Source organism: Daucus carota, chromosome 8 (genome assembly GCF_001625215.2).
Source record: "Daucus carota subsp. sativus chromosome 8, DH1 v3.0, whole genome shotgun sequence".
NCBI classification, from domain to species: domain Eukaryota; kingdom Viridiplantae; phylum Streptophyta; class Magnoliopsida; order Apiales; family Apiaceae; genus Daucus; species Daucus carota.
The window spans coordinates 9115335-9139100 of NC_030388.2; the positions used below are offsets into that span (position 1 = coordinate 9115335).

The window sequence follows — 23766 nt, forward strand, 5'->3', positions numbered from 1 at the left end:
GCAACAAATATGAATTGAAGTTAATCAACAGAAGGAGTGACAACATACCTCAGCGCCAGCGGGTACTCGAACAAGGGTTGACCCCTGTGCCTAGGCGCTAGTGACGGAAAGCGCTCGTAAATCCACACTTAGTGGCAAGGTTAGTACAAGTGCACATGATGAATAAATAATGCAACAATAAAGACGAGAAAGAAAGTTGTGGTTGGTTTAGTATTACCTGTAGGAATGTGGCGTAGCCACAGAAATCAGTACAGTTATCCCGGCTAGAACAACATAGCTTCTGGTATAGGAAGCCAAGAACAGCACTACCCCAGCTATACCGACGCAGCTGGCCCATGTCCCTCAGTAACCATAGAAGGTCAAGCTGCACGCGGTTCCCGCTGCTGTGGGGGAACAATGATCCAATAACGCATAGTAGGTGCGCCCGAATATGGTAGGTAACCTGTACACCATAACCTATATCCTCTGGATCCAACTGCTCCAACCGCTCACAAGACCCGAAGTTATCCACAAGCCATTTGATCTTTAAACCACCTCGGTTAACATCGTCCTTGGCTTCTGGTAATAGCCCAAGAAATTCGCGTACTAGCACGCGCCTTTCCTCCACGGTGGTACTCGCTCCACGGAGGATGAGTGGATCACCCTCAGTGGGTAACCCGAGAATGTGATGAACATCCTCAAGAGTGATAGTGGCCTCTCCGAACGGCATGTGGAAGGTGTGCGTCTCTCGATAAAGGCTGTAATCAAACCCCTGTCGTGCTTGAACTGTCCCAGCCTAAATATGCAATCAAATCCTAACTCCCTGATTGCATCCATGATCATCTGATGCGGTATGTGGGCTCGAACTTTCTACCAATACTCCCCAAAGTTTGTCCTCAATATGAAATCAGGGGGTGGCTGAAATAATTGTAGTGCACCAAATATTAGTCCCTATAGGCTACAGACTCATACAAATGTAAAAAAAATAGCACAAAAGAAGGAGTTTACCTCTCTGTTGTTCCACACAACCTGAGACCTGTGCACAGACTGTAATGTCAACAAACTCCCGTCTAAAGGTCCGGGACCAGAACGACCGACATCCATCTGCGAAATTAAATTCAAAATATTTGTTATTAAATTTGAAATTGTTTCATTAAATCCAATATTCAAAATAATTTTAATTTTAATTGTAATAATATAACATTGTGATTTTAATTTTAATTGTAATTATGTCTAACTAATTTTACAAATCTGATTTTTTTTATTTTATATTATATTTTCATTTATTCAAAATATTGTGATTTCATTTTTTTTTACAAATCTGAAAAATATGCTAATATTGTAATATTTCATTTATTTTATTCGAAAAATTTCCTGTATTGTATAAAATTTCTCTAAATTTACTTTGAAATTCGAATTAATTTAATTTAATTAAATTTATAAAAACTAAAATTATGTTGATTATATTTATAATATTAATTGTAATCCCAAAGATTGTACTATATTTATTATTTTACATTATTACTTAATTTTAAATTCGAAATAATTATCTCTAACTATTTTTACAAATCTGATTTTTTTATTTATTGGAATAATATAACATTGTATAATTTAAATTTTTATTCTAATAAAAAAACGTATTTCCTAAATTTAAGGGAGTCGTTGAGTTTTATTCAAAGTCTTTCTTATCGAACTAACCCATGCTTAAAGCTAACCAAGGCCAACTAACCTATTTCATTTAATGGTGTCAAGTTTACTTTTAAATTCGATTTCATTTAATTTCATTAAATTCAATAAAAGCTAAAATTAAGTTGATTATATTTAATCTACTCTTAACGTAAATAATACAACAATCATCACCAACTACTAATCTAAACTAAAATTATCACTACCACTACTAATCAACAACAATCATCACCAACTACTAATCTAAACTAAAATTATCACTAACATAAGCTACTACCAAATACCAACTAACAAAACCCATTATAAATTATCAAACAAAATTACTAATCAAGCTTGTCATATAATTTGTATCTACTAGCAACTAAGATCAATCATTATCAAATTTATAAAAATACATGCATGCATTTTAATGAGATTGAGAATGGTGGAAAAACCTTGAAAATGGGTGAAATTGATTAATTGATCCGGTGAAAGTAGCAAAGCAAGCTTCTTTTTCCCCCTTTTCTCTGTCCGGATCACCCTTTCTTCTACAAATTGAAGCTTGCGGTGTGTGTGTAAAATCTGAAAATATGGTGGGAGGTAGCTGCGGCGAAGATGAAGAAGAAACAGAGGGGGTTGGGGTGGGTTTAAGGGTTAAAGGGGACACGGCCGCCCCTGACTGGGCCGGACACGTCACAGCTACACAGCTATGTTCGCCCGTAGCAGGGGCGAACACAGTTGCTTCCTTTTGTACTGTTCGCCCGTAGCAGGGGCTTTGCTAAAAAAAATGTTTTGTTCTGTGTTCGCCCGAGGGGTGTTGAATTAGGGTGGTTAGTTTTGTGAAACGAAAATTTGGGTGGTTAGTTTTGTAAAGTTTGTGTTCCGGGTGGTCATAAATTTGACGGAGCCTTCATAAATCATACCCATAGATATATTTATATATACATTTAGGTAAGATTAACGACGATATTTGATATTTATATTTATATATGCTAATAAAGTCCCTTCTTCTTCACTTTATCTCTTCTAAGCATTTCCTTCATTTTCACAAGAAAGAAGAACAAGAAAAAGGTGAAGATTCTCTTTTCATGCCCTTCTGTATCTATGTGTATCTATTTGTGTGTATAATTCACTTCACTATTGATAGTATCTGATGATCTTGTAAACAACTCATGGGTTGTGCTCCAGTGAATTAATTGACTGAATTTTCAATTTATTTTTCTGGGGTTTTGTTCATCTGCTAAGTAGAATTTTGTTCTTGGTTTGTTATGTGAAAAAGTTGGGACTTTTACGTATAATTGCAGTTCTATTTTTGTGGGTTAGTTGTTGATTGTGGTGTTTTAGCATCTATCGGTAATTTGTCATAAAGTATTGAGTGTTGCTATGTTGAAGCTATGTGATTGTGGATTTTAGTGTAAAGATTGAAACTTTATTGTGAAGTCGAGGTTGGTTGTGTTGGATTATGATCAGGTGTGTTGTGCAGAAGAATCGGAATGTTATGGTGATTGTAATTAATGTTGAAGAGTAAGATATGTATGATTTTCCTGAGGTGAGTTGTTGAGCGAGAAAAATGTTTATGGTGGAATGTATGGAACCTCGAGGTGCAGATGGTATGGTTATATGCAAAGAGTGAGGAATGAAGCATAAGTAGTATTTTCGTGAGCGTAGTTTTTCAGTTACTTTCCTCGTATACAGGCATTGTGTTTTATATCCATAATACACCATCAAAAACTTTCATTTGCATTAACTGTCTTTGTCTATAAATTGGTCTATGCTAAATCAAGATTTAAGACATCAAATGATAGCTTTGTACTCGGGATGAGTTAACTTATCGTCTTTGTCTATGCATAACCAAGGCACACAAATTTAATAATTGTGGTGATCACTAGATTTGAAAATCTTACCATCTATTTTTTCCACTGTTCTTTAATATACTTATCTGTTTTTGGGTCGACATATTAAAATTTACAAGATATCGTGATTGTTGTTTAGCTATTTTGTTTAGAGAATGAAAAATTTAATTGTAAATTCGATCTATGGCAAAAATGAAAAATTAATTCAAATATAAAATATATAAATATATAAAAATATTTGGCATTAAAATAAGATGAACGCGAACTTCTATCTCTAAATTTTACAACTGTCATTATTTTATCTGCTCAAATTCTTTTTTATTTATATAGATATTCCAATACACAGACAAGGCAATAAATTTAGACCTGAGATGACTGATCTTAGACTAAGTGATAAAAGAGCAGTTTGGCCATGTTGGGAGCAGTAATAAGTATTTAAGTTTGAGGTTGATGTAACCGGTGAAAAAGAAGGCTGGATAATTTCACATGAACTCCACTTGTAAGGAGTAAATATGTATAATTCTAGGTTAATTAATGACAATACTTCCCATCTCTTAATCATTTAATATGTTCACGTCTACTAAGCCATCCTCCTATTCCTTTCTCTAGATACAAGAAGTCTAATCTTGTTTTCCCTGTCTGCTTTGTAATTTGGCTATTGCATTTCTTCTTTATTGTAGCTTAATGCATATTTAGTTAAAAGACGACCTTGTAGACTAAGTGATGTTAATTTTAGTTGGTTTCTGTTGTATATGGACTAGCAAATGGCGTCCAAGATAGAGAAGCCTCGAGAAGATATCTAGATACGATAAAGGCTAAGGGATCTCTAGTAAAATGTACGAGAGCTAAATTTGCGGAGAAGGAAAATGTCATTTTTGTCTAGGATCCTGTCAAAGTTATGTTATTGTAAGTTGCTAGGACAATTGTAACTATTGGCTTTGCTTGTAGGTTCATGTTTGGAGTACCATTAGTGCTACACATCAAAGCATGCGTAGCCATGGCATGAAGTATCTCATCTTCGGGAGCCAGTAAAAACTGCAGAGGTGTGTTTTTTAGTAGTTCCATTTCTCAAGTGTTTCTTCTGTTGTGTAGTTAGAGATAGCAATACTGTTCTTCCCCATCCCTTGAATAGCAATACTGTTCCCGTTGGTGCAATTTTGACTGTTTCCACTTTCCAGCATGGAAGATTAGTATTCGTTATTAAAAGGAGAAAAAAGAGTAAGTATGGAGAACAACGAAGGGTCTGGTAGTCCTAGTTGGAGAGCTTCTTTATTTATGCCGACAGCTGGGGATGTTGCAAGAGCTGTTGTTGCTGCAGCTACTGCTGCCACTACACCTAGTTCCCCAAGCTCCCCCGTCTTAACTTCTTCTAATGATGAAAGTGGTAGCCATCTTCAGAAGCTTCAGCAGCAAGTTTCCAGACTACTAAGAGGCTTGTCAGACCCCCCTGAAGTGAAAAATAGAGCCTATAACCCAGAAGTACTAACTAAATTAAAGCGTCAGTGGGCAAGTTTTCAGATTCGATCCCTGGTATAATAACATCTTTATGTGGGCCCTCAGAGCCATATTTTAACCGCTTTTCACTTCTTTTGACAGTTTCCTTTTTTTTTTGTTCTTGTTAGAAGGAAATTTAATATTTTTTAGTAGTATTTATGTTCTCTTTTCGTCATGCTTTTTCAACCCTTAGATCAAGTAAATATTGAATATAGTGAATGCATTTTATGTACCTAAAATTTACCGTTACTGCTATTGTTTCCCTGTTAAATTCTATTACCTAAGTTTTCTAAGGTCTTGTATAAATACCACAAAGCACAATATTATCTGTTTGGTCCACATATTGTCTTGTCATAATTGGTTTTCCCAGTGGCTATATATGTATAGAGCTGAAATGCTTTCAACCCTTGATCTTGTATTACATGCAACATTATACCCAGTAAGATTGAATTCATCAGTATATAAAGCATCTGTTAGCGTGCTAGCAAGTAGCACAGATTATTAAGGAATTTGAACTTCCAAATATCGGTAGAACAACTAAATTAAGACAACCGAGTCAAGTTGACTTTAGAATGCCCAGTTGCCTAGCCCATTGCTTGAACATCGAACATTGTGGCTGTCACATCATTTAGCCTCGCATTGCTCATTATGAACCCGGCCCCAGTGAACAACCAATTTCTACAGTGTGACACCACCCTGATATGAGCTCTAACTAAAGTCTGAACTCCCATTGTCAACTTGATAGTAGTGTTCACTGTTCAGTCATTAGATATGAGTAACTGCAAAATGTCCACTCATTATAAGTCCACTCAGACTTGTTACACCTGAATCATTCAGAGCTTAGCTCAATTGGCATCATGACTTATCTGTGTAAAAATATAGGACCAACTGCAGTGTTTATGGTCTCAGCATAGTGTACTCTGTACACATTACACACTACTGAAATGAAAAGAGAAAAAAATTAAATACAAACCAAGTTACCATACATGAATCTGATCACTAAATGGTATATATGTACGTTTTACTTTAATGCTACTAGTCCAGATATACTGTTACTTATCTACTCCTATGTGGTCTCCTATAATATTGTTCCAATATATATCCACTCCTTTCGTAATGTCAAGCTTATTGGTGATATATTTATGTTGCTGTTGATCTATCATTTAAGAAGGCTATTTAATTATGTAGGATCATAGGATATGGAAGGAACCATCAAAACTTATTGAGGGCATGGTGGTTGTTGGACTTCATCCTAGCTGTGATATCCGGCCACTCCAAAATCTTTCTTTTGGCAGGAAGTCTGAAGGTTCAAGTAGATCTAGAACTGAACTCGAGCTTCAGTCACTAGTAGAAACAAATCTTGAGCCTCAGGTACTAAGTTGTGTGCAATATTTCGTGGGTGTTTGCAGGAGACTGACGATTTGAGTAGTTGAACATTACATGGATATCTGTATCATCTTGCAGGTCCTGTATGTTTATCCTCCAGAAAAACAGCTACCTCTGACTGACAAGGATCTTATTTCATTCTGCCTCCCTGCAGGTGTTGAGGTTGGTTGGTTGATAATGATTGCCTAGAGGCTGAACGATAATGCTTATTATCAGTTGTTTTTTCTGTATTAGATTTAATAAATTTATTTAGTATTTAAATTTGCCATATTGATTACGTCCTTCATATCGTGTGATTTGTTATGAATGATTATATATGCTGATGCTTGGTGTTTATAAGGTTCATGCTGTTGAGAGAACTTCATCAATGAGCGAATTGAATGAAATACTTCTTGGCCAGGTAGTTTGTTTGTACTTTTTAGATTCATAATCTTTTCTTCAACAATAGTATTACTCTTTACAATTGATTCATGATGAAAACTTCATGATTTCCTTATTTGTAAATAAAAAAAAAGGTTCATAATCTTAGTAAGGAGAGTAAATTGCAGTGTGCAACCCTCAATTTCGACTCATACTCATATTAGGTCTCCCCTACAAATCCTTATCGCCTTTCTTCCTACTCTGTTCCACCATCCACCACCAAAACCCCAATCACCTCACCTAACGAGACCTCCCCAAGACCCCTCTACTTCTTTTCTCAATTCTTTCAATTCAACCCTTATAAGCCCTTCTTTCTATTCCCCACCACTTCCTCAAAATACTTTTATCTCTCGATTCCTCAATTTCACCACCTCCCACCAAATAAATACCATGCCTCTGACGATCAATCTCACCAAAACCCTTTTCTCCTTTCCACAATTTCTTCACTGGCCTGGACCGAAAAACAATGTCAATATCAACAATTCTTATTCTCTAATTTTGGTGGGAAGCTTGGATTTGAAACTATGTTACTCGGACTCTTCACTTTGCCTCGAAGTATCCATGTTGGACACTCGACACTCGGACATGGACACTTATTTTAGGCCAAAATCATGTGTAATTTTCAAAATATTACCGAGTCCGACACATGGTCACGTATCCATGTCGAGCACTTCTAGCGGAGTCTGAGTAACATAGATTTGAAATAAATCAATTGTTTGTTGGGGAAATAAATCCTCAAACCCAATGTTTGGTTTCTTAAATCTTGCGGTTCAAATTTAAGTGCACTGTTTCCTTAGTTGTTTCATAGCTGATAATTTCTTATACTGTGCTCCCAAGTTTTTAGTTAAAAAAAATAAGAGAAGGGAAGAGAAAATCACAAAACAAAAGTTTCTTTAACATGCTCTTAAGTTTTCTGTAGAAGATAAGAGAAAATTTTGGAAAAAGAGTTTTAGAGGGAATATATTAAAATTGTATGTGAGGGCTTCTCGTTTAATCATCCAATTTTTGGGAAGAAACTTTTTGAGAAAATATTTTGTAGATCTTCTCTTCAAATCCTTTCTCTTCTCTCTTAAAACAACTCGAGAGCACAAAATCTTAAAAGTTTCTCTTCCATTCTTTTCTCTTCTTTCCGAATCTTAACTCGGGAGCACAGTGCAAGTATAGGTGGATGGAGTTGAGAATCAAACTCTATACGGCTATAACTTTAATATTACTAGGAGACCTTTTGTCACGTCCTATGCACTTTTTGATTCTTGTGATTATTTTTTAACGTTTCCCTTATATCTCCTTCTTCATTCTGGTCCTACCCAGTAGTCAACCTTCATTTTAGTTAGTGGTGTGTTTTTCGAAGGAAATTTGTACAATGATGGATTATGAAGATGATGGTGCTGTTGTACATTGTCTACTCGTCATTCTATTCTTATATCTTATATACCCTTGAAAAACAAATACAGTGTAAAATTTTGGATGCGAAAGAGGATGTGAATTGCCGAGTTTAATAGAACAAGACCTCTACCGACAATGAACTATGAGTAAAGAATATAATCTGCATCTTACTCTTTTGCTAAGCTGAATATTTAATTGCTGCATTCTATATTTAGGATATAGCAAAACATAAATTCTCCTTAAAGTAAAAACAAACAATCAGAATATAATGTTCCTTACCTATCTACCTACATGTTTACACATGGATCCAGATCCTAAAAGCAACATTTTGATTTGACTTGATGCTGATTATGCAGGAACACTTTAGGCAGAGTGACCTGTCCTTCATATTCCGAATGCAGGTACATGATGAAGCACATTAATACTTCCTTTTCACTTTCATTGGCATGTTGTGCCTTATGGAGCTGAATCATCAGAATGTAGTCCTGCCAACTTTGTATATTGTGTAGCCAAAATGTTCTTTTTCTCTACCTTATTTGTTATTTCCATGTGACCATTTTTTTGATTGTCATACATTGTCTTTTTCTAAGTTTTTAAATATCTCCCGGGACTCACCTATGTTACTCGGACTCTTCACTTTGCCTCGAAGTATCCATGTCGGACACTCGACACTCGAACATGGACACTTGGACTTGGACACTTATTTTAGGCCAAAATCATGTAAAATTTTCAAAATATTACCAAGTCCAACACATGGTCACGTATCCATGTCGAACACTTCTATCCGAGTCTGAGTAACATAGGGACTCACGTAGGTCCCAACTTTATGCACACCAAAAAGAGATGCTTGAGCTATCTGTCATCATTTAGTGAATTAAAAAGCAATTATTAAACAAAGATGATTCCTCTTTGACCTGCGTACACTGCTCAAAGCAACACCTTTGTATAGTTTATATCCGCTAATGCTCCTTTGGTTGGAGAGACCTGAAAGGAAAGGAATTGAATGAAAAATTTGGATCAAATTGAAGGGGAAAGAAAGGAGATTAGAGATAAGAGTATAAAACACGATCTAGTGCCAATTTTCTATGATGAGAACTATGGAGAAAATGAGCTAGGAAAATGGAGCATTCATCCTCAAATTGGAGGGTTTGATTTCTAGTTTAAATTTGTAAAAGGGGGTGCAGGATGGAACACTAATTATCTGGTTTCTTTTCTCATTTATGATAAGGATTAGTTATATTCCTTCTATAAACGCTATTTTTAGTAGGAGATTGGTCATATTCCTTCTGTAAATGCTATTTTAATTATAAATTGGTCGTATTCCTTTAAATGCTGTACAACTACCTCAATCTGGCGTTCAGGAATCGTAAGAGTAATGGCTATCCTGTAATTACCTAATTGTAAGCACAAGGCTCAGTAGTCAACTTATGAATGAGTCCGGAATACTATATATAGAGAGCCAGCACAAGCTGGTCCTGTCTAGCTTATCCTTTAGGTGATCACTAGATTATTGTTGTGCTTCTACCAAAAGCATATTTGAGCTCACATGTATGTTTAGCACCTTGAGGTCCTTGACTAATAGCTGTAGTGTTGTTAGGAATGTGCTAGTTGTATCTGTACATGTTTCATCGCATTATAATTGAGTGATTTCTTCTGTTTTTTATAGAATTTATCCGTGTAGTTTTTTCTTTTTTAACTCATATTGACATGGAATTTTCATTTAGGTGGCTGATTTGTCAACTCTGTACGGTTGCTGTGTGTTAGTTGATGAAATAATACAGGAGTCCTCTGGGTTACTCTCTGCTGTCTCAGATAGGCAACATCTGCGCTTACCCTTGAGCCGCCATATTTTAACTACCCGTCGTTGTTATTGCATTCTTACACGGGTTCCATGTTTTGAACTGCATTTTGGCGTATTTAATAGGTAACATCTTTGACCATTTAAATAAGATGGATTCGTTTGGGGTACTGGAGACTAATTGGAGAGGAATTGGCTAATTTTTGTTTTGCATATAGGCTTTTCCTTCGTTTTGGCTGTACGTGCTTTTGAGGGCATATACTCTCTTCTTATAACCAAAACTTTTTATAACAACTTCAACAAATATGTTATTATTATTAAGTCCAGAATAGGGTCGTGCTTCTTAGGGCATAGGTTCTCTTATTATAACCAAAAGTTCAAATAACTAAAAACTTTAACATGTGAACTATTTGTTATTAAGTCCAGACCACCCCCACCCACCCCCAAAAAAAAAAAAAACCACACAGTTTTCCTTTTCCCATTTGTCTCTTCCTGTTTTCAATTTCACAATCCATCAACATGCTAAATATAATATGCTTTTCCTTGCAGTATGTTCACTGAAGAAAGGCTGGAAAGGTTGACCAAAAATATTGGTGAATCAGATATGGATTCACTTTTGCTGTATGACGAGGAAAACTATTCAGAAGACAGACAAGAAAATTTGGCAGAAATATCTGCAAGTAATTCACCTGAACATGGAGAAAAAGGCATGCTTAACGACACAGTACAAAGTTTACAAAGATCTCAATTGTGCACAAGTGATATCATTTCAAAAAACGCCATTGATGATAATCTTTACCCAGAGCATCGGAATCTTAAAGAGGAGAATTCATTGTCTGAGGTGCTTGATAATAACTTTGTTGTTCCAGAAGCAGAGAAACTTCAAGCTGATAAAAAATCCTTGGGTGCAGCACATCTCAGTGAAGCTTGTGATACCCCTATTGCTGATATATCAATAAACAATAACACATCACAAATGCATTTACCTATATCACAACATCAGCTGTATGAAAGCTTGGAATCTTCTTCCAGGTGAGGCATTGATTTATGTTCCGGATTAATTCTGTGTTGGCTCATGGATGCTATAATTTTTTGGAACACAGTATCTTATGTGTTTTGTTGTTTAACCATTCAAAAATATACTTTTGACATGATTGTTGCAAGACTATTTGATATGCTTGTCATACCTGTATATTATTTATTGTGAAGGAACTGAAGATACTAGCGATTATATATCTCTCCTAGGATGCCACTTAATTTTCTTCCTTAAATTTTTTTTATGCGTCTAGTTTGGTTAATTAGGATAAGTTTATCTTCGGTTCCTGGAGATATCTTGTGGAGGAACCTAGCTTTGTTATGTTAAATTGTTTGCTATTTCCATGTATGTCAACCTCCCTTTAAAAAGCAAGGATGTTATATTGACCGTAATCACTATTATTTGTAATAGATTACTTGGTAAGTTATGGCATTTATATATCTACATGCAGTTTCCAGGGTTCTCCTAGTGAAGATAGAAACTTTAGAAATAATTTTGATGAAACAGAGCTTGAAGAAGCATCTGTCTCAGGCCAATCCAGTGACCACAATGATATTCTAGAATGGGCTAAGGTTTGAGTCTCTTTCCTTGTCCTAAAATTGCAGAATTTGTATTTTTGATATTCTTTATCGTTTTGCATTTTTAACATTTCTGTTTCTTCATCCGTATAAATTTGTAGGCCAACAATCACGGATCTCTAAGAATAATATCAGAGTATTATCAGTTAAGTTGTCCTGCAAGGGGTTCAACACTTAAGTTCCACCCTCTAGAGCATCTAAATCCTTTAGAATTTCACAGACCAGATGAAGCAGTTCTGCGTATAGCTAGATCAACAATGGATCTGGAATCATGCAGCAATGGTTCGGAGAATGCTGAGGTATTTATAATATATGGTTAATTTGGTCAGCTGATATATTTATTCAACAATGAGCATCCTTACTTTTGTTGCCAGATTCTTGCAGCTACTTATGCTACACAGCTTTAAATATAGCAATTCTGTCTTATTTACCAAGACCATAAGTTTTGATTGCAACACTAAGTTTAACAATCCAAATTTCTTCTCCATTAAGCCCATCTAACCAGTTGGTAATTTTTTTGTTGGTATGCTGTTTATGCAAAGTGTAGGAATTCATGAGCTTTGGTCCGCAGCTAGAATACATAATTATTGGAAAAAAGTCTGAACAATGCAATTTTCAGTGTATAAGAAATAATTTAGTGAACCATAATGGTAGACATACAGTAGTTGGTCATTGTAAGGCAAGTACATATTTTTGCCCCCAAGTACTTGAGTGAGGTATTAATACCTCATAAAGCTTTCTTGTTGTCAGTCTAGCAAATATCCTTAAAGTAGTAAATATCCTACATATGACTAGGTTGGGTTTTTCTAGGTAAGAAGTGCACTCATGGCAGAGGAGGAGTCTGCTGCTTTATCAGTATGGGCAATTGCATGCTTGTGTGGATCACTGCGCCTCGAGCATGTAGGTTAATTTGGAAATTTGATGTATGGTTTCCTGTATTATCCTTGGTATATGTTAGATATAAACTTAATTTTGGTTAATATTACAAATGTACACCAGAAACACCGAATAAAGCACTAAGTATTGACTATTGATTCACTTATTTTACAGGTGTTGACTTTGTTCGCAGGGGTCCTGTTGGAGAAGAAGATTGTAATTCTTTGTTCTAATTTGGTATATTCCCGTTACATGCTACTTAAGATATGTATTTGGTTTTCTTTGCAAGGTTTACTGTTGTCCATTATAATAATTTTCAGACGCCTGTCCTCCAAAAATCTATGATCTGAGTTACCTTGGACTGATCTGTGCCAACTAATTGATTTGAGCTCAGGAGTTTAAGAAGCTCTTACTATAGCAGATTAAAGGATTTCTTGACACTTTAAGTTTAACGTTTTTAGGAGTCCAAAGAATTTCTATTCAGATGCACTATAAGTTAACTTGTATGATACTTTAATTCTTATTTTACAAGACCCAGTGGAATCTCTACTTAAATGTGCCTGAAGCTAATCCATATCACTTTTGAAATTTGTGGTTTTGCCAACTGCTTAAAATTTATATTGTTTTTCTTGGATACATGAGCTTAGAAACCATTAATTTTCTGCTCATATCTTAAAACAGGGAATATTGTCGGCATCAATTTTGTCAATCATCCCCCTCATACGTCCATTCAAGTGGCAGAGTTTGTTAATGCCGGTATAAGTTTGATCAGCACCTTGTGAAGAATCACATTTCATTTACACACACACACACACACACACACACACACACACACATGCTTTACCTTAAGGTTGGTTTAAAACTCCCTTTTTTTAAAGATATTTCTAAAATTGATAACCTTTCAGGTATTACCAAAAGACATGCAGGACTTTTTGGATGCACCTGTTCCATACATAGTGAGTGTATAGCATCTTGGTGCTTTATTATGAGTTTTAGCTTTTTATACTATAAGATACCGTGGAAGGATTAATTGAACCTGAAAGGTTACTTATGATGTTTTAGTAAAAGGATATATTGTTAGTTTGCATTTGCTTTCTGATGGTTATTTCATAAATTATATTACTTGTAGCATTTGTTTCTTTCTTTCTGACGATTAAAATATTTTGTACTCCGGAATATTATATAGATAATTATCTGTTTCTGTTAAGTGTTAACATTTTAGGTTCTTAACACCCAGGACTAATGTGCAGGTCGGTGTAAAAACCCAAACCGATGTATTGCAGTCAAAATTGGCAGATGTCATTTTTATAAATGCAAACAAGAATCAGGTGAGTGTCTCCACTTCATATTTTATGGTGAAGAAATAGTTAATGTGTCTCGAGCTCATTAAATTATTAATTATCCCATAAAAAATTAAAGTTGGTGGTGTTGTGATGTCATCATAGAAATTCTGTAACAGAGTAAATAATGGTCTTTTTCATGACAACACAACACATAAGTCTTGGACTGTTTATCATGATACAGTTGTTCCCAACAAATCTAGACCAAATTTCAGACTCGATGTTGCATGGTAAGGTAAAGCAACAAGTACAAAATGCTAAATTGGTTTTAACTAATAAGTAGTAATAAAGAGTGAATTAGAAGGCTAGAAGCCATGGGTTGAAAATATACAACACTTTGTACTTTCCAAAAAACAAATAATATGCACACAGAAGAGTAAGGTGGGCTTTCAAGGTCATTTGAACTTTTTGCAAGTATGCTCCAGGTCCATATCTTTAAATGGGAAAGCCCTACCCTAGATCTATTTGACTAAGGCCAGAAAGGCTCTGTGAGCTTATGATGCGTCCGCCCTGCTTCCATCTAAGAGCTTCTTCCCCTTTTGCTTAACTTATGAAATAAATTAACTATGAAAAAAAAAAGCAATTTTGTACATGCAATATGTTTTAATATCACTGCTCGATATTTTTTGTGGTCCTGCCTGAACTTCTAGCTGCAATATAATAACCTCACCGTTGCCTTTTTTTGTTGCTATAGGTCATTTCTGTTCATGCATGTCTTCTTTCAGCTATTTGTGTTTTGCTAGGACTCTCACTAAAAACAATAATTTGACAACTACTGCTCTGTGGAAACAGGTGAGGGCGCGAGCAATACCAGAACTACCCAGGCAGAAAGAGCTTTATTCATCACTAGCTCCATACCATTCAAAACTTGTAGGAGAAAGTTATCTGGGAAGAAGGCGACCAGTTTACCAGTGCACTGATATACAGGTAGTGTATCTGAAGTTTAGCTTTTCCTTTATTATTATTCTCTTTATCTTTAGTGTAGTTTCTTGAAAATGAGTTTATACGTACTAGAAATATGTGTTATTTGTTCCCGGTGTCATAAAGTCGATCGTTTTGTACTGTTGTGGAGTAATTTTTATTAACTAGAGGAGTTTAGGCATTTAGCTAATCTCCAATCTCTTCGAAACTGTGTCACTGTCTTAAAAGTCAGATATGAGATATATTAGTTCTGTCATCTGTGATTGATTAGGGTAAGTGATGCAGGTTTGGCTATGATTTTGCTATCCCTTCACTTGGTGTGGCTTCTTTCAAATAGCAAGGAATGTATAGTACTGAAATATGATTCAATATCTCGGTATTCTTACTATTGCAGGTTGCAGCTGCTAACAGTTTCCTTGAAGTATTAAGAACTTACTTGGATTCTCTTACCTCTAATCTCCGTTCTCACACCATTACAAATGTTCAATCCAATGATGATAAGGTCTGTGTTCTTTCAGAAATTGATTATTGTTAACTAAAAGATTGCCTTAGTGGGATCCCTAGCAACTCGTTCGTCCCTGCAAAATTTTCCTTTCCCGGCCTTGTGGCTATTATTAAACTTTTTGCTATATTAAAATCTTATTAAGATAAAACAATTTCTTTCCACTTATTCTTTCTTCACCCAGGTTTCATTGCTATTAAAGGAAAGTTTCATCGAATCCTTTCCCAGTCGTGATAGACCTTTTATGAAGGTGTGTTTCTTCAGCATTCCCTGTCATATCATTTCTAATATGTGCAACAGCACAACACATGTGTATAGACGTGTTGAGTATAGATTGTATAGTAATTTAGTGTCTTAGTAAGTGGACTGTAGTCTAATCGTGCAGTCAGAATGCAATTTTAATTAAGTAAATGTTTATCATTGATAATGATATCTGCTCTTTGCATAATATACTGTATTATTGTTGATTTGTTCACTTGCAGCTTTTAATTTATTGTCGGTATTCTTGTATATTAATTTAACTGAGAAAATGAATTTGGAAGTAAAGAACGGAATTTAACCGAGGGCTTGACCATTTTAATCATCTTTACAGATCAAGGAATCAGTAACAAAAAGCATCAAGTTTGGTTTAACTCTTTAATTAGCGCCTTAAATGTTGAATGGCTATAGTTTTTTCTGGAATCAAAGATATCCATATCTGTGAACTATGCTTTGCTTTTATGAACCAAATGCGCTTATGTGCTTATTCATGAGACTACTAAATGCTGGAAAAAAATGGAAGTAATGCTTTATAATAGTATGTTCATATGTTTCCCGTTAATGGAAGTAGAAAACACACTAATATGCTGTCTTCTGCTTTGGACATTCAAACAGCTTTTCTTGGACACACAACTCTTTACTGCACATACGGATCTTATGCTGGCTTTCTTCCAGAAGGAATAGAGATGCGATGCAAGGTTGGCCTAGAAATCTTATATATGGACTATACATTGGAAAACAAGTTTTGTAACTTCGTTAATGCTTCTCAACTTATACCATTAAACTCGGTGCATATTAACTTTTGCCTCTAGTGGAACATCGATATCTTCTATCCTTGTACTTTATCATCTTCTCAAGTCCGCGTTGTGAAAATGTGGGTGTATCTTATCTTTTTATAATAGAAGACATTGGATAATTTTGATGCGAGATAAAATTCATTGCATCTCTTCTTCAAATGCACTTGTCTTACAGATCTGGGATGTCTACTTTAAAGTTATCAACGGAGGGTACCAAATATTCTGCTGAGTCGTTAAATGTGCTGACCTGCGTCAGTCTTTGTTGGAGAATGAAGAAGTAATCAGTAAGTTAATTACTGTACAAATCTCTAAAGATCAATATCTTAGCTGCTCTGTCAAGTTGGCAGTTTTGCCATTTGTATATAGTGTGGTTGAATCGAGGTGAAACGAAATGTGTTCTCTGTGGTTGTAGTGACTACTGACTAGTGAGGACAGTGAAATACATGTCTCATGTCTGTAGTGTTATTGTGTTGTGGCTTGATATGAAATTTTGGGTGCTTTGCATATACTCTTCCCTGGTAGGGGCCCTGATAATTGTTGGTATGATTGTCCTTGTACATTTGATAATCTTATCTCTTGTCTTTATTAAGATGATATTTTAGGCTTTTTGCAGATCATCAAGTTTTTTGGTTTTATGTTATCAGATCTTGAGGCAGTATTCAGACATGCCACTAATTAAGAGTCATTACTAAATAATATTGAGTTACTGTTTGATCTGGTCTAGTTTACTTGTTAAGGTAGTGAGTCACACTGTCAATGTCTAAACTGACTCGAAACTGACCTAATAATCAACATGATTCACGGAGCTAAGACGACCTTAATAACCTGCAAATGACCCGAAATTACTCATTTATTTTAGATTTGTTTCCTTGTGCTATTTTATTTTGTGATAACTCGTTTGAGAACAAAGCGTAATTCACATTTACACAGTGACAACTCAAAATCTAAAATATCCCCTTAACGGTGTCGTCTTAAAACTCTCTTTTCCATGTTTTTGTAGTGCTCCATTAATATTAGTTCTTGGTATAGTTGGCATATGCTACTTTAGAAACTGGTTACACTTGCAAACCTCACCAGCTCAGTGTCAGAGAAACTGTACAAGGACTGAAGGACACAAATAATGCAGCTGAAGCTGTGAAATTTTGCAAAAGATTTACAGTAGGTGAGCTTTGTAGCAAGTATTGTCAGACTTGTGTTCTATGTAGTCCCCAACTTTATTGGCTAAAAAATTATACTACTGCAAAATTTACAAGTTTTATGACATTGGTAGATTACAATACAGTGTACTTACTGTGTCCTCTTTTTATAACAAAATATATAGTAAGGTTTGTTCGGACTCGGCCGGAAGTGTTTTATGGATACGTGTGCAAGTGTTGGACTCCATGATACTTTGAAATATTTACACATTTCTGACTTGAGATAAGTCGAGAACGGGTGCTTGGAACCAATGAAAAGTCCGAGTAACAAAGGGTAATGTTGTAGGATTAAAGTATTATAATTAGAATAGAGTAATATATAGCAGGTACATGAACAGTTCTGCGAACCAGAGTTGCAAGATGGAGTAGAAATTAATGAAAGGGTATTTATAGTAGAATCGCACCTGAAGCAAGTTGGGGTCGATTTAATAGGACAGGAACTAAGAATTTATTATGTGAATATGAGTTAGTGCCACCTACCATGTGTCCCCATTATACCTGGGGTGTTTCTTGCTTAAAATAAAAAAGTGGAGTAGAAGTTAAAACTAAGTTAAGATTTATAAGTGATTAAAGTTTTTGAGAAAGAAGTAGAAAGTCCTCGAACAAAAGCTAGCATTCCTAGCTTTTTGTAAGTGTTTCTTGACGTTTTACACAAACAGTACGAATAAGATGCTTTTAACTTACAAACCCAAAAGGTGGGATTTGAAGCCGTAAACAAACACCCCCACTATAGATCATGAACATGCCATTTTCTAGTCAATGTTGATTTTATCGTATTTGGGTGGGATATATCGGTTATGTTATGTTTGATTTATTATGCGACTGATTCGAAAGTGAGAAATTATTATAACATAGATTAAAGGTGTATGGAATGGCAGGAATAACAGCCTGCACGCCAGAAAACAGAGTGCAATCGTTTGTTTCACTCGTCAAGAGGATAAGAAACAAGGCATGAGCATTTTTTTCTCTCTTTGTTTACCATACTTTTCTCCGGATTTCTTTAATCCTTTTCTTTTCTGAATATCCGATTTTTTTTTAAATATTCACGCATTATCCACAGTAAATTTGGGACACCTTTGTTCCTCGAAAGATCGATCAGTATTTGGGATACCTTTGTTCCTCAAAAGATCTATCGGTATTTGAACGGATACTACTCCCTTTGTCCTACTAATTTCTATACACTTTCTTTTTCGGGATGTCCTACTTAATTCTATACATACAGCTTTCCCAAAATAGCATATTTTTATAATATAAAAATCTCTCCCACCCACTACTTTCATCTATTTTTTCAAATCTATTTAATAAATATTGATGGATCCTACCACTTTACCCACTTTCTCTTCTCTTTCTTATCATTTTATACACTTTTCTTAATCTCCATGTTCATTCCATATGTATATAAATCAGAGGACGGAAGGAGTAATAGTTAAAATACTAGTTGCATTCCACTGATTGATAAAAAAAAAGGTAGATTACATTTACTCCAAGCGCGCAAGTTTTTATTAAATGCCCGAGTATGCAACTGTTAACATCTACATTGTATAAAAACCAAACCAAACGTACCAAATATATTGTACGTCAAAATTTCATTTGACAGGTTTTAGAAATACGGGACGAGAAAATGGAAAACACGATTCTTGTCATGTTATTTACTATCGAAGGATAATCATACATAACAAAATTTTAAGTCACAAGAACGAAGAAATTTGTATCAGTTTTCCGATGGATGAGAATTAAATTCCTCGTATAAGAGCAATGTTATGCCAAGTAGAAATCAATAAAATTAAACACAAAGCAAAAGTTTCTGAATTTCTTATTCATCAATCCATGAATTGTGTTTGATTGGATGGTTCATGTGTTAAAAGGTGGTGATAACTGCCCTTAAATCTTGAAACATGAAAAATCTTTTATCTTGAGCATTTAAGAAAAGTTACCTCACAGTAATACAAGTAGATATAGGTGATGTTTGTTTGCCGGAAGCAGAAAATGCTTTTGACTTCTATTTTTCTTGATTCGTTTGTGTAAAGAAATAGAAATACTTTTAAAAAGTTGAGAATGCTAACTTCCCTCACAGTTTTTACTTATTTTCTAAACTCTTTATTAACTTTTTTACTTCTAACTTCTACTTCACTTTTTTACAATAAGCAAGAAGTCACTTTTTTTTAAAACCCAATCGGCCCCATACTCTGCAGCTCTTCTCCTATTTTCTTCTGCACATTGCTTAGTTTTGGAGCTTACCTAGTAGGAGTAGTTTATTACTCCCTCCGTCCCACAATACATGTCTCTTTTGGAAAAAAATTTTGTCCCACAATATATGTCTACTTTTAGTTTCCAATGCAAATATATTGCAAATATTTCAAAATTACCCTTCTTGAAAGTTGTATAACAATTAATGGAGGTTGAATAAGAGTCTACATTCATGCATTTATTAGGGGTAGAGGTGAGAAAATTTTATCTAATCAATGCTTTTTTAATATGCGTAATTTTTTCAAAAGAGACATGTATTGTGGGACGGAGGGAGTAATATATGTACACTTGTGCAGGAAAAAAAATACTAATAGAAATAGCCTGCCATAAAGTCAGAGAGAGAGAGAGCACTGTTGCAGAGATGCCTCAGAGTGGTGACAGTCATATTATGATACAAGCAGCCCACTGACTATTCTGTGAAAAAAACTGAATACCCTCTCTCTCTCCAGTGGAGAGAGAAATCTCTCTGTGACTGTGCTTTTACAAGAGAGAGATGTCAGAAGTAGCAGTGGCAGCACCATGATCAGAACCATTAGTTTTATCCATGTCAGAAGATTCTGCAGCACCAATGGTCCCTGAAATAAATATATACCTACTACTACTACAAACACATTATACTCGCTTCTTTCTATATGTATCTTCTTGAAACACTTATACTCAAGCTTCCCTTTTTCCTAGTTTCTTCAACTGTTTGAGAAATTTCAAAGATTCTTTCAAGAATATGATGAGTCTGAGTAGTCCTGCTGGTGCAAGAAGTAACACTAGGTATCCATTCACTGCTTCACAATGGCAAGAGCTTGAGCACCAAGCTCTCATTTTTAAGTACATGGTTTCTGGTATGCCTATCCCTCCTGATCTCCTCTTCACTATCAAGAGAAGCATGGACCCCAACAAGCTCATCCTTCACCAACCTCAACATAGTAAGCCCCTTCTTTACTTTTGTTATTTTTTACGATAATTAAACACGCTCAGACACGAGGTTTCAACTTTGGAACTTCGACATCTCGTAAAAAGAGCGAGAGAGATAACGGGTTTGGGCTAAAATGTAAACACACTCACACACAAGGTTTGAAGTTTGAAATTTCGACATTTTGTAAAGAGAGCGAGAGAGATAACGGGTTGGGTTTAAATGTTTTGTTGCAGTGGGATGGAACTGTTTCCAGATGGGGTTTGGGAGAAAAATAGACCCGGAGCCAGGGAGGTGTAGAAGGACTGATGGGAAGAAATGGAGGTGCTCAAAAGAAGCTTACACAGATTCCAAGTACTGTGAGAGGCACATGCACAGAGGTAGAAACCGTTCAAGAAAGCCTGTGGAAACAACAACAATGTCATCAGCAACAAACAGCAGGGACATTTCTTTGCCTACTGCAATACCTATCTCATCAAGAAACAACTCAAATAGTCCTTATAATGTCACACAAACCAACTCAACATCAGTAGCTTCTTATGGCACCAACCCACTTCATAATACTTCCATTTATGCACACTCACCATTTTCAAGATCCTCTGGGATTGGCTTGGACTCTGGTCTTTATTCCCACACAAACAAAGACTTCAGGTTCTCTCTCTCTCTCCCTCCCTCTCTCTCTCCCTCTCTCTCTCTCTCTGTTATTTACTATTATGCAATGTTGCAGGAACAGCAGCTATGGTCATGGGATGAGAGAAGATATTGATGAGCACCCATTCTTCTCAGAAAGTTCAGGAACTGTGAGAAGCATGTCTGGTTCATCAGTGGGTGATTCTTCTTGGCACTTGGAGCCACTAACAGTGGGTGGTTCAGCATTCAGACAGAAGCCTTGTTCTGCTTCACAAAATGGCTACTCTTACTTGCAGCTCACCTCCAAAGAGAAACAAGATGACCAACAGTACTATCTGCTAAACGATGAATCCTCACTCAAAATGGAGAGAGATGATGAACCACAGAAAGTAATGCACCATTTCTTTGATGAATGGCCTAAAACCAAAGAATCTTGGCTTGAAACTGATGATAAGTTGTCCAACCATGCCCAAGTCTCCACAACTCAGCTCTCCATATCCATGCCTAGCTCTGCTCACCACAACTTCTTCATGTCAAATAATGGTAAAGTTTCAGTCTTTTTTATCACAGTTAAAATAAGGGTATTCATATATGGAACATTTATTTATCAAGGTTTAAGTGTTGTTGGTTGGTTGATACTCCTATATTAATGCATGGTTTCACTATATTTTGCAGATAAGTGAGAGTTTTGCAGAGGCCAAAAGAGTACTTGCATGGTGGTGGGTCAGTGGTTTTATGTTTCTAGCATAAGATGAACAGTAACAACTCTTTTATCTTGTTTGTACAAAAGGGCTTTGTTCAGAAGGCTTGGTTTGTTTGAATTTTGTGTGATGTAGTAGGAGTAATTGAGAGCAAAGCATGTGCTTCTCTCACATTATATTCTGTTGCTAGTACCAATAATCTTTAGTTTTAAGACAAGCAGCTCTTAACATTTTGGCACATTGACTCTTTTGGCTCTTGCTATAGTAAGCTTTTTAAACACTAGTTAAAGCTTCTCATCTGCTGCAGCACTGAGGCAGAGATTGTAGGGCCCTGTTAGTAACGAGCCTTTTGTTTTTGCTACTGTATTGTTTCTACTTATCTCATGTTGTAGTTGTACCATCTTTCCAAGCAAATTTTGGGGAACATTTAGTTGGTGTTTGGCCGGTGGCCACACTTATTTTAAGCTGTTTTTACTTTTTTACGTAGTATTTGGTAAAATAAGCAGAAGTGCATAATTAAGCGAACCAATGTCGTGAGTTGCATTTGCTAAGAGAACATATGATAAAAACGTGACCAAACTAGCTTAGTTTGGTTGTTTGGCAGACAAGGATTAAACAAAACGTCATTATTTGAGGAATCAAAACAAGACATGTTGTACTTGGTTTTCAGTGTGTAACAGCACAAACATCATGTTGAGACACGCAAAAACAAAGTCAAGGACTCTTCTTGGAATGTGAAATGGTAACAAGAAAATTTATTTCATATCAAAATGCTTGCAGTGATCTCTTCTGGGGTAATGAGCGTGCCCAATAGTATAAGACGAGTAAAGAAAGTCGTGTATTTTTTTACATATCACCGTCATGATTTGTTTTAAAAATGGTTTCTAAGAGAATAGAGACACTGTCACGTAGGCATAGTTGTAAAAAAACAGAAATCCGACTTAATTGGTGAAGTCATGGAATACGGAGATTAACTAAATGATTAATTAGATAATCACATATTCAATCAGTTCAACAGAATACGAAACATGAATTCACCGAGTTTTAGAACAGAGCTGACGTAAACAGGCAAATACTTGAGTAATGCATGAACTTAGAGAAAAATGGTGAATAATAATGTGGTCAATGTAAGTAGGAGAATTGAAGGGGAAGATAATCTGGTCAGGAGAAGAGGGTACAATGTAAATGTGAAATGTAATGATAATAATGAAGCAGAGGCAGGGAGAGGAGGGTGCACTGCAGACAGAGGGTGGGAAAATGAAAAGAGCGCACTACAGTTGAGTCCTTGAGTTATGAGACTGAGCAGGCCAGAATCCAGACCCACCAGTTCCAGAAGATGGTGGAAGCACCTGCTCTGCTGCCTCAGCCTGCTCCAATACGTGCGTCCCCTCTCAGGACTTTATCTCACTTTTCTACCACTTTTACTACTCCCCTCGTCCCATTTTAACTGCTTTTGATTTTTTTACACGTATTTTAAGATGTTAAAAAAATTACATCTAAACATGATTATTTTTTATAAAATTTATATCAAATAAAAGTTTAGAGTCTAAACTTTTATTTGATATAAGAATTGAAATTTTTTATTGAGTGTAGATATTGTTTTTTTACACCTCAATATACGTGTTTAAAAGTCAAACATCAGTTAAAATGGGACAGAGGGAGTACAGTTTATCTCAACAACTATGCAATGTCTTTTCTCCAAATTTATCATTTCTATAGTCCAGAATCCAGATGATCATAATTGGCCGGCTTAGATTCGGATTAATCGGATTCGGCCGGTTCATGGTCAGTTCCCG

At 35.6% G+C, this 23766-nt stretch overlaps 2 protein-coding genes across 4 annotated transcripts; both read left to right on the forward strand.

Moving 5' to 3' along the window:
- The first annotated feature begins 2571 nt into the window (after positions 1-2571).
- LOC108199594 (uncharacterized) lies at positions 2572-16906 on the forward strand. Of its 3 annotated transcripts, XM_017367493.2 has the most exons (22): positions 2620-2715; positions 4259-4333; positions 4446-4540; positions 4676-5027; positions 6180-6362; positions 6456-6539; positions 6718-6777; positions 8540-8584; positions 9908-10107; positions 10531-11013; positions 11469-11589; positions 11697-11894; positions 12406-12495; positions 12646-12708; positions 13153-13227; positions 13377-13427; positions 13722-13799; positions 14604-14738; positions 15127-15234; positions 15419-15484; positions 16108-16190; positions 16465-16906. In XM_017367493.2, exons 4-21 carry the CDS (start codon positions 4722-4724, stop codon positions 16174-16176), a joined length of 2415 nt encoding a protein of 804 aa, XP_017222982.1. In that variant the 5' UTR covers positions 2620-2715; positions 4259-4333; positions 4446-4540; positions 4676-4721; the 3' UTR covers positions 16177-16190; positions 16465-16906. The 3 variants fall into 3 exon arrangements, with proteins under 3 accessions (XP_017222980.1, XP_063938826.1, XP_017222982.1); XM_017367491.2 differs by lacking the exon at positions 4259-4333 and having other exon boundaries at positions 2572-2715; XM_064082756.1 differs by lacking the exons at positions 4259-4333; positions 16465-16906 and having other exon boundaries at positions 2590-2715; positions 16108-16337.
- A 3183-nt stretch (positions 16907-20089) lies between these two features.
- Positions 20090-22394, forward strand: LOC108198651 (growth-regulating factor 1). The gene is made up of 4 exons (XM_017366425.2): positions 20090-20652; positions 20876-21290; positions 21367-21812; positions 21945-22394. The coding sequence occupies exons 1-4, from the start codon at positions 20454-20456 to the stop codon at positions 21950-21952; spliced, it is 1068 nt and encodes a 355-aa protein (XP_017221914.1). The 5' UTR covers positions 20090-20453; the 3' UTR covers positions 21953-22394.
- Positions 22395-23766: the final 1372 nt, after the last annotated feature.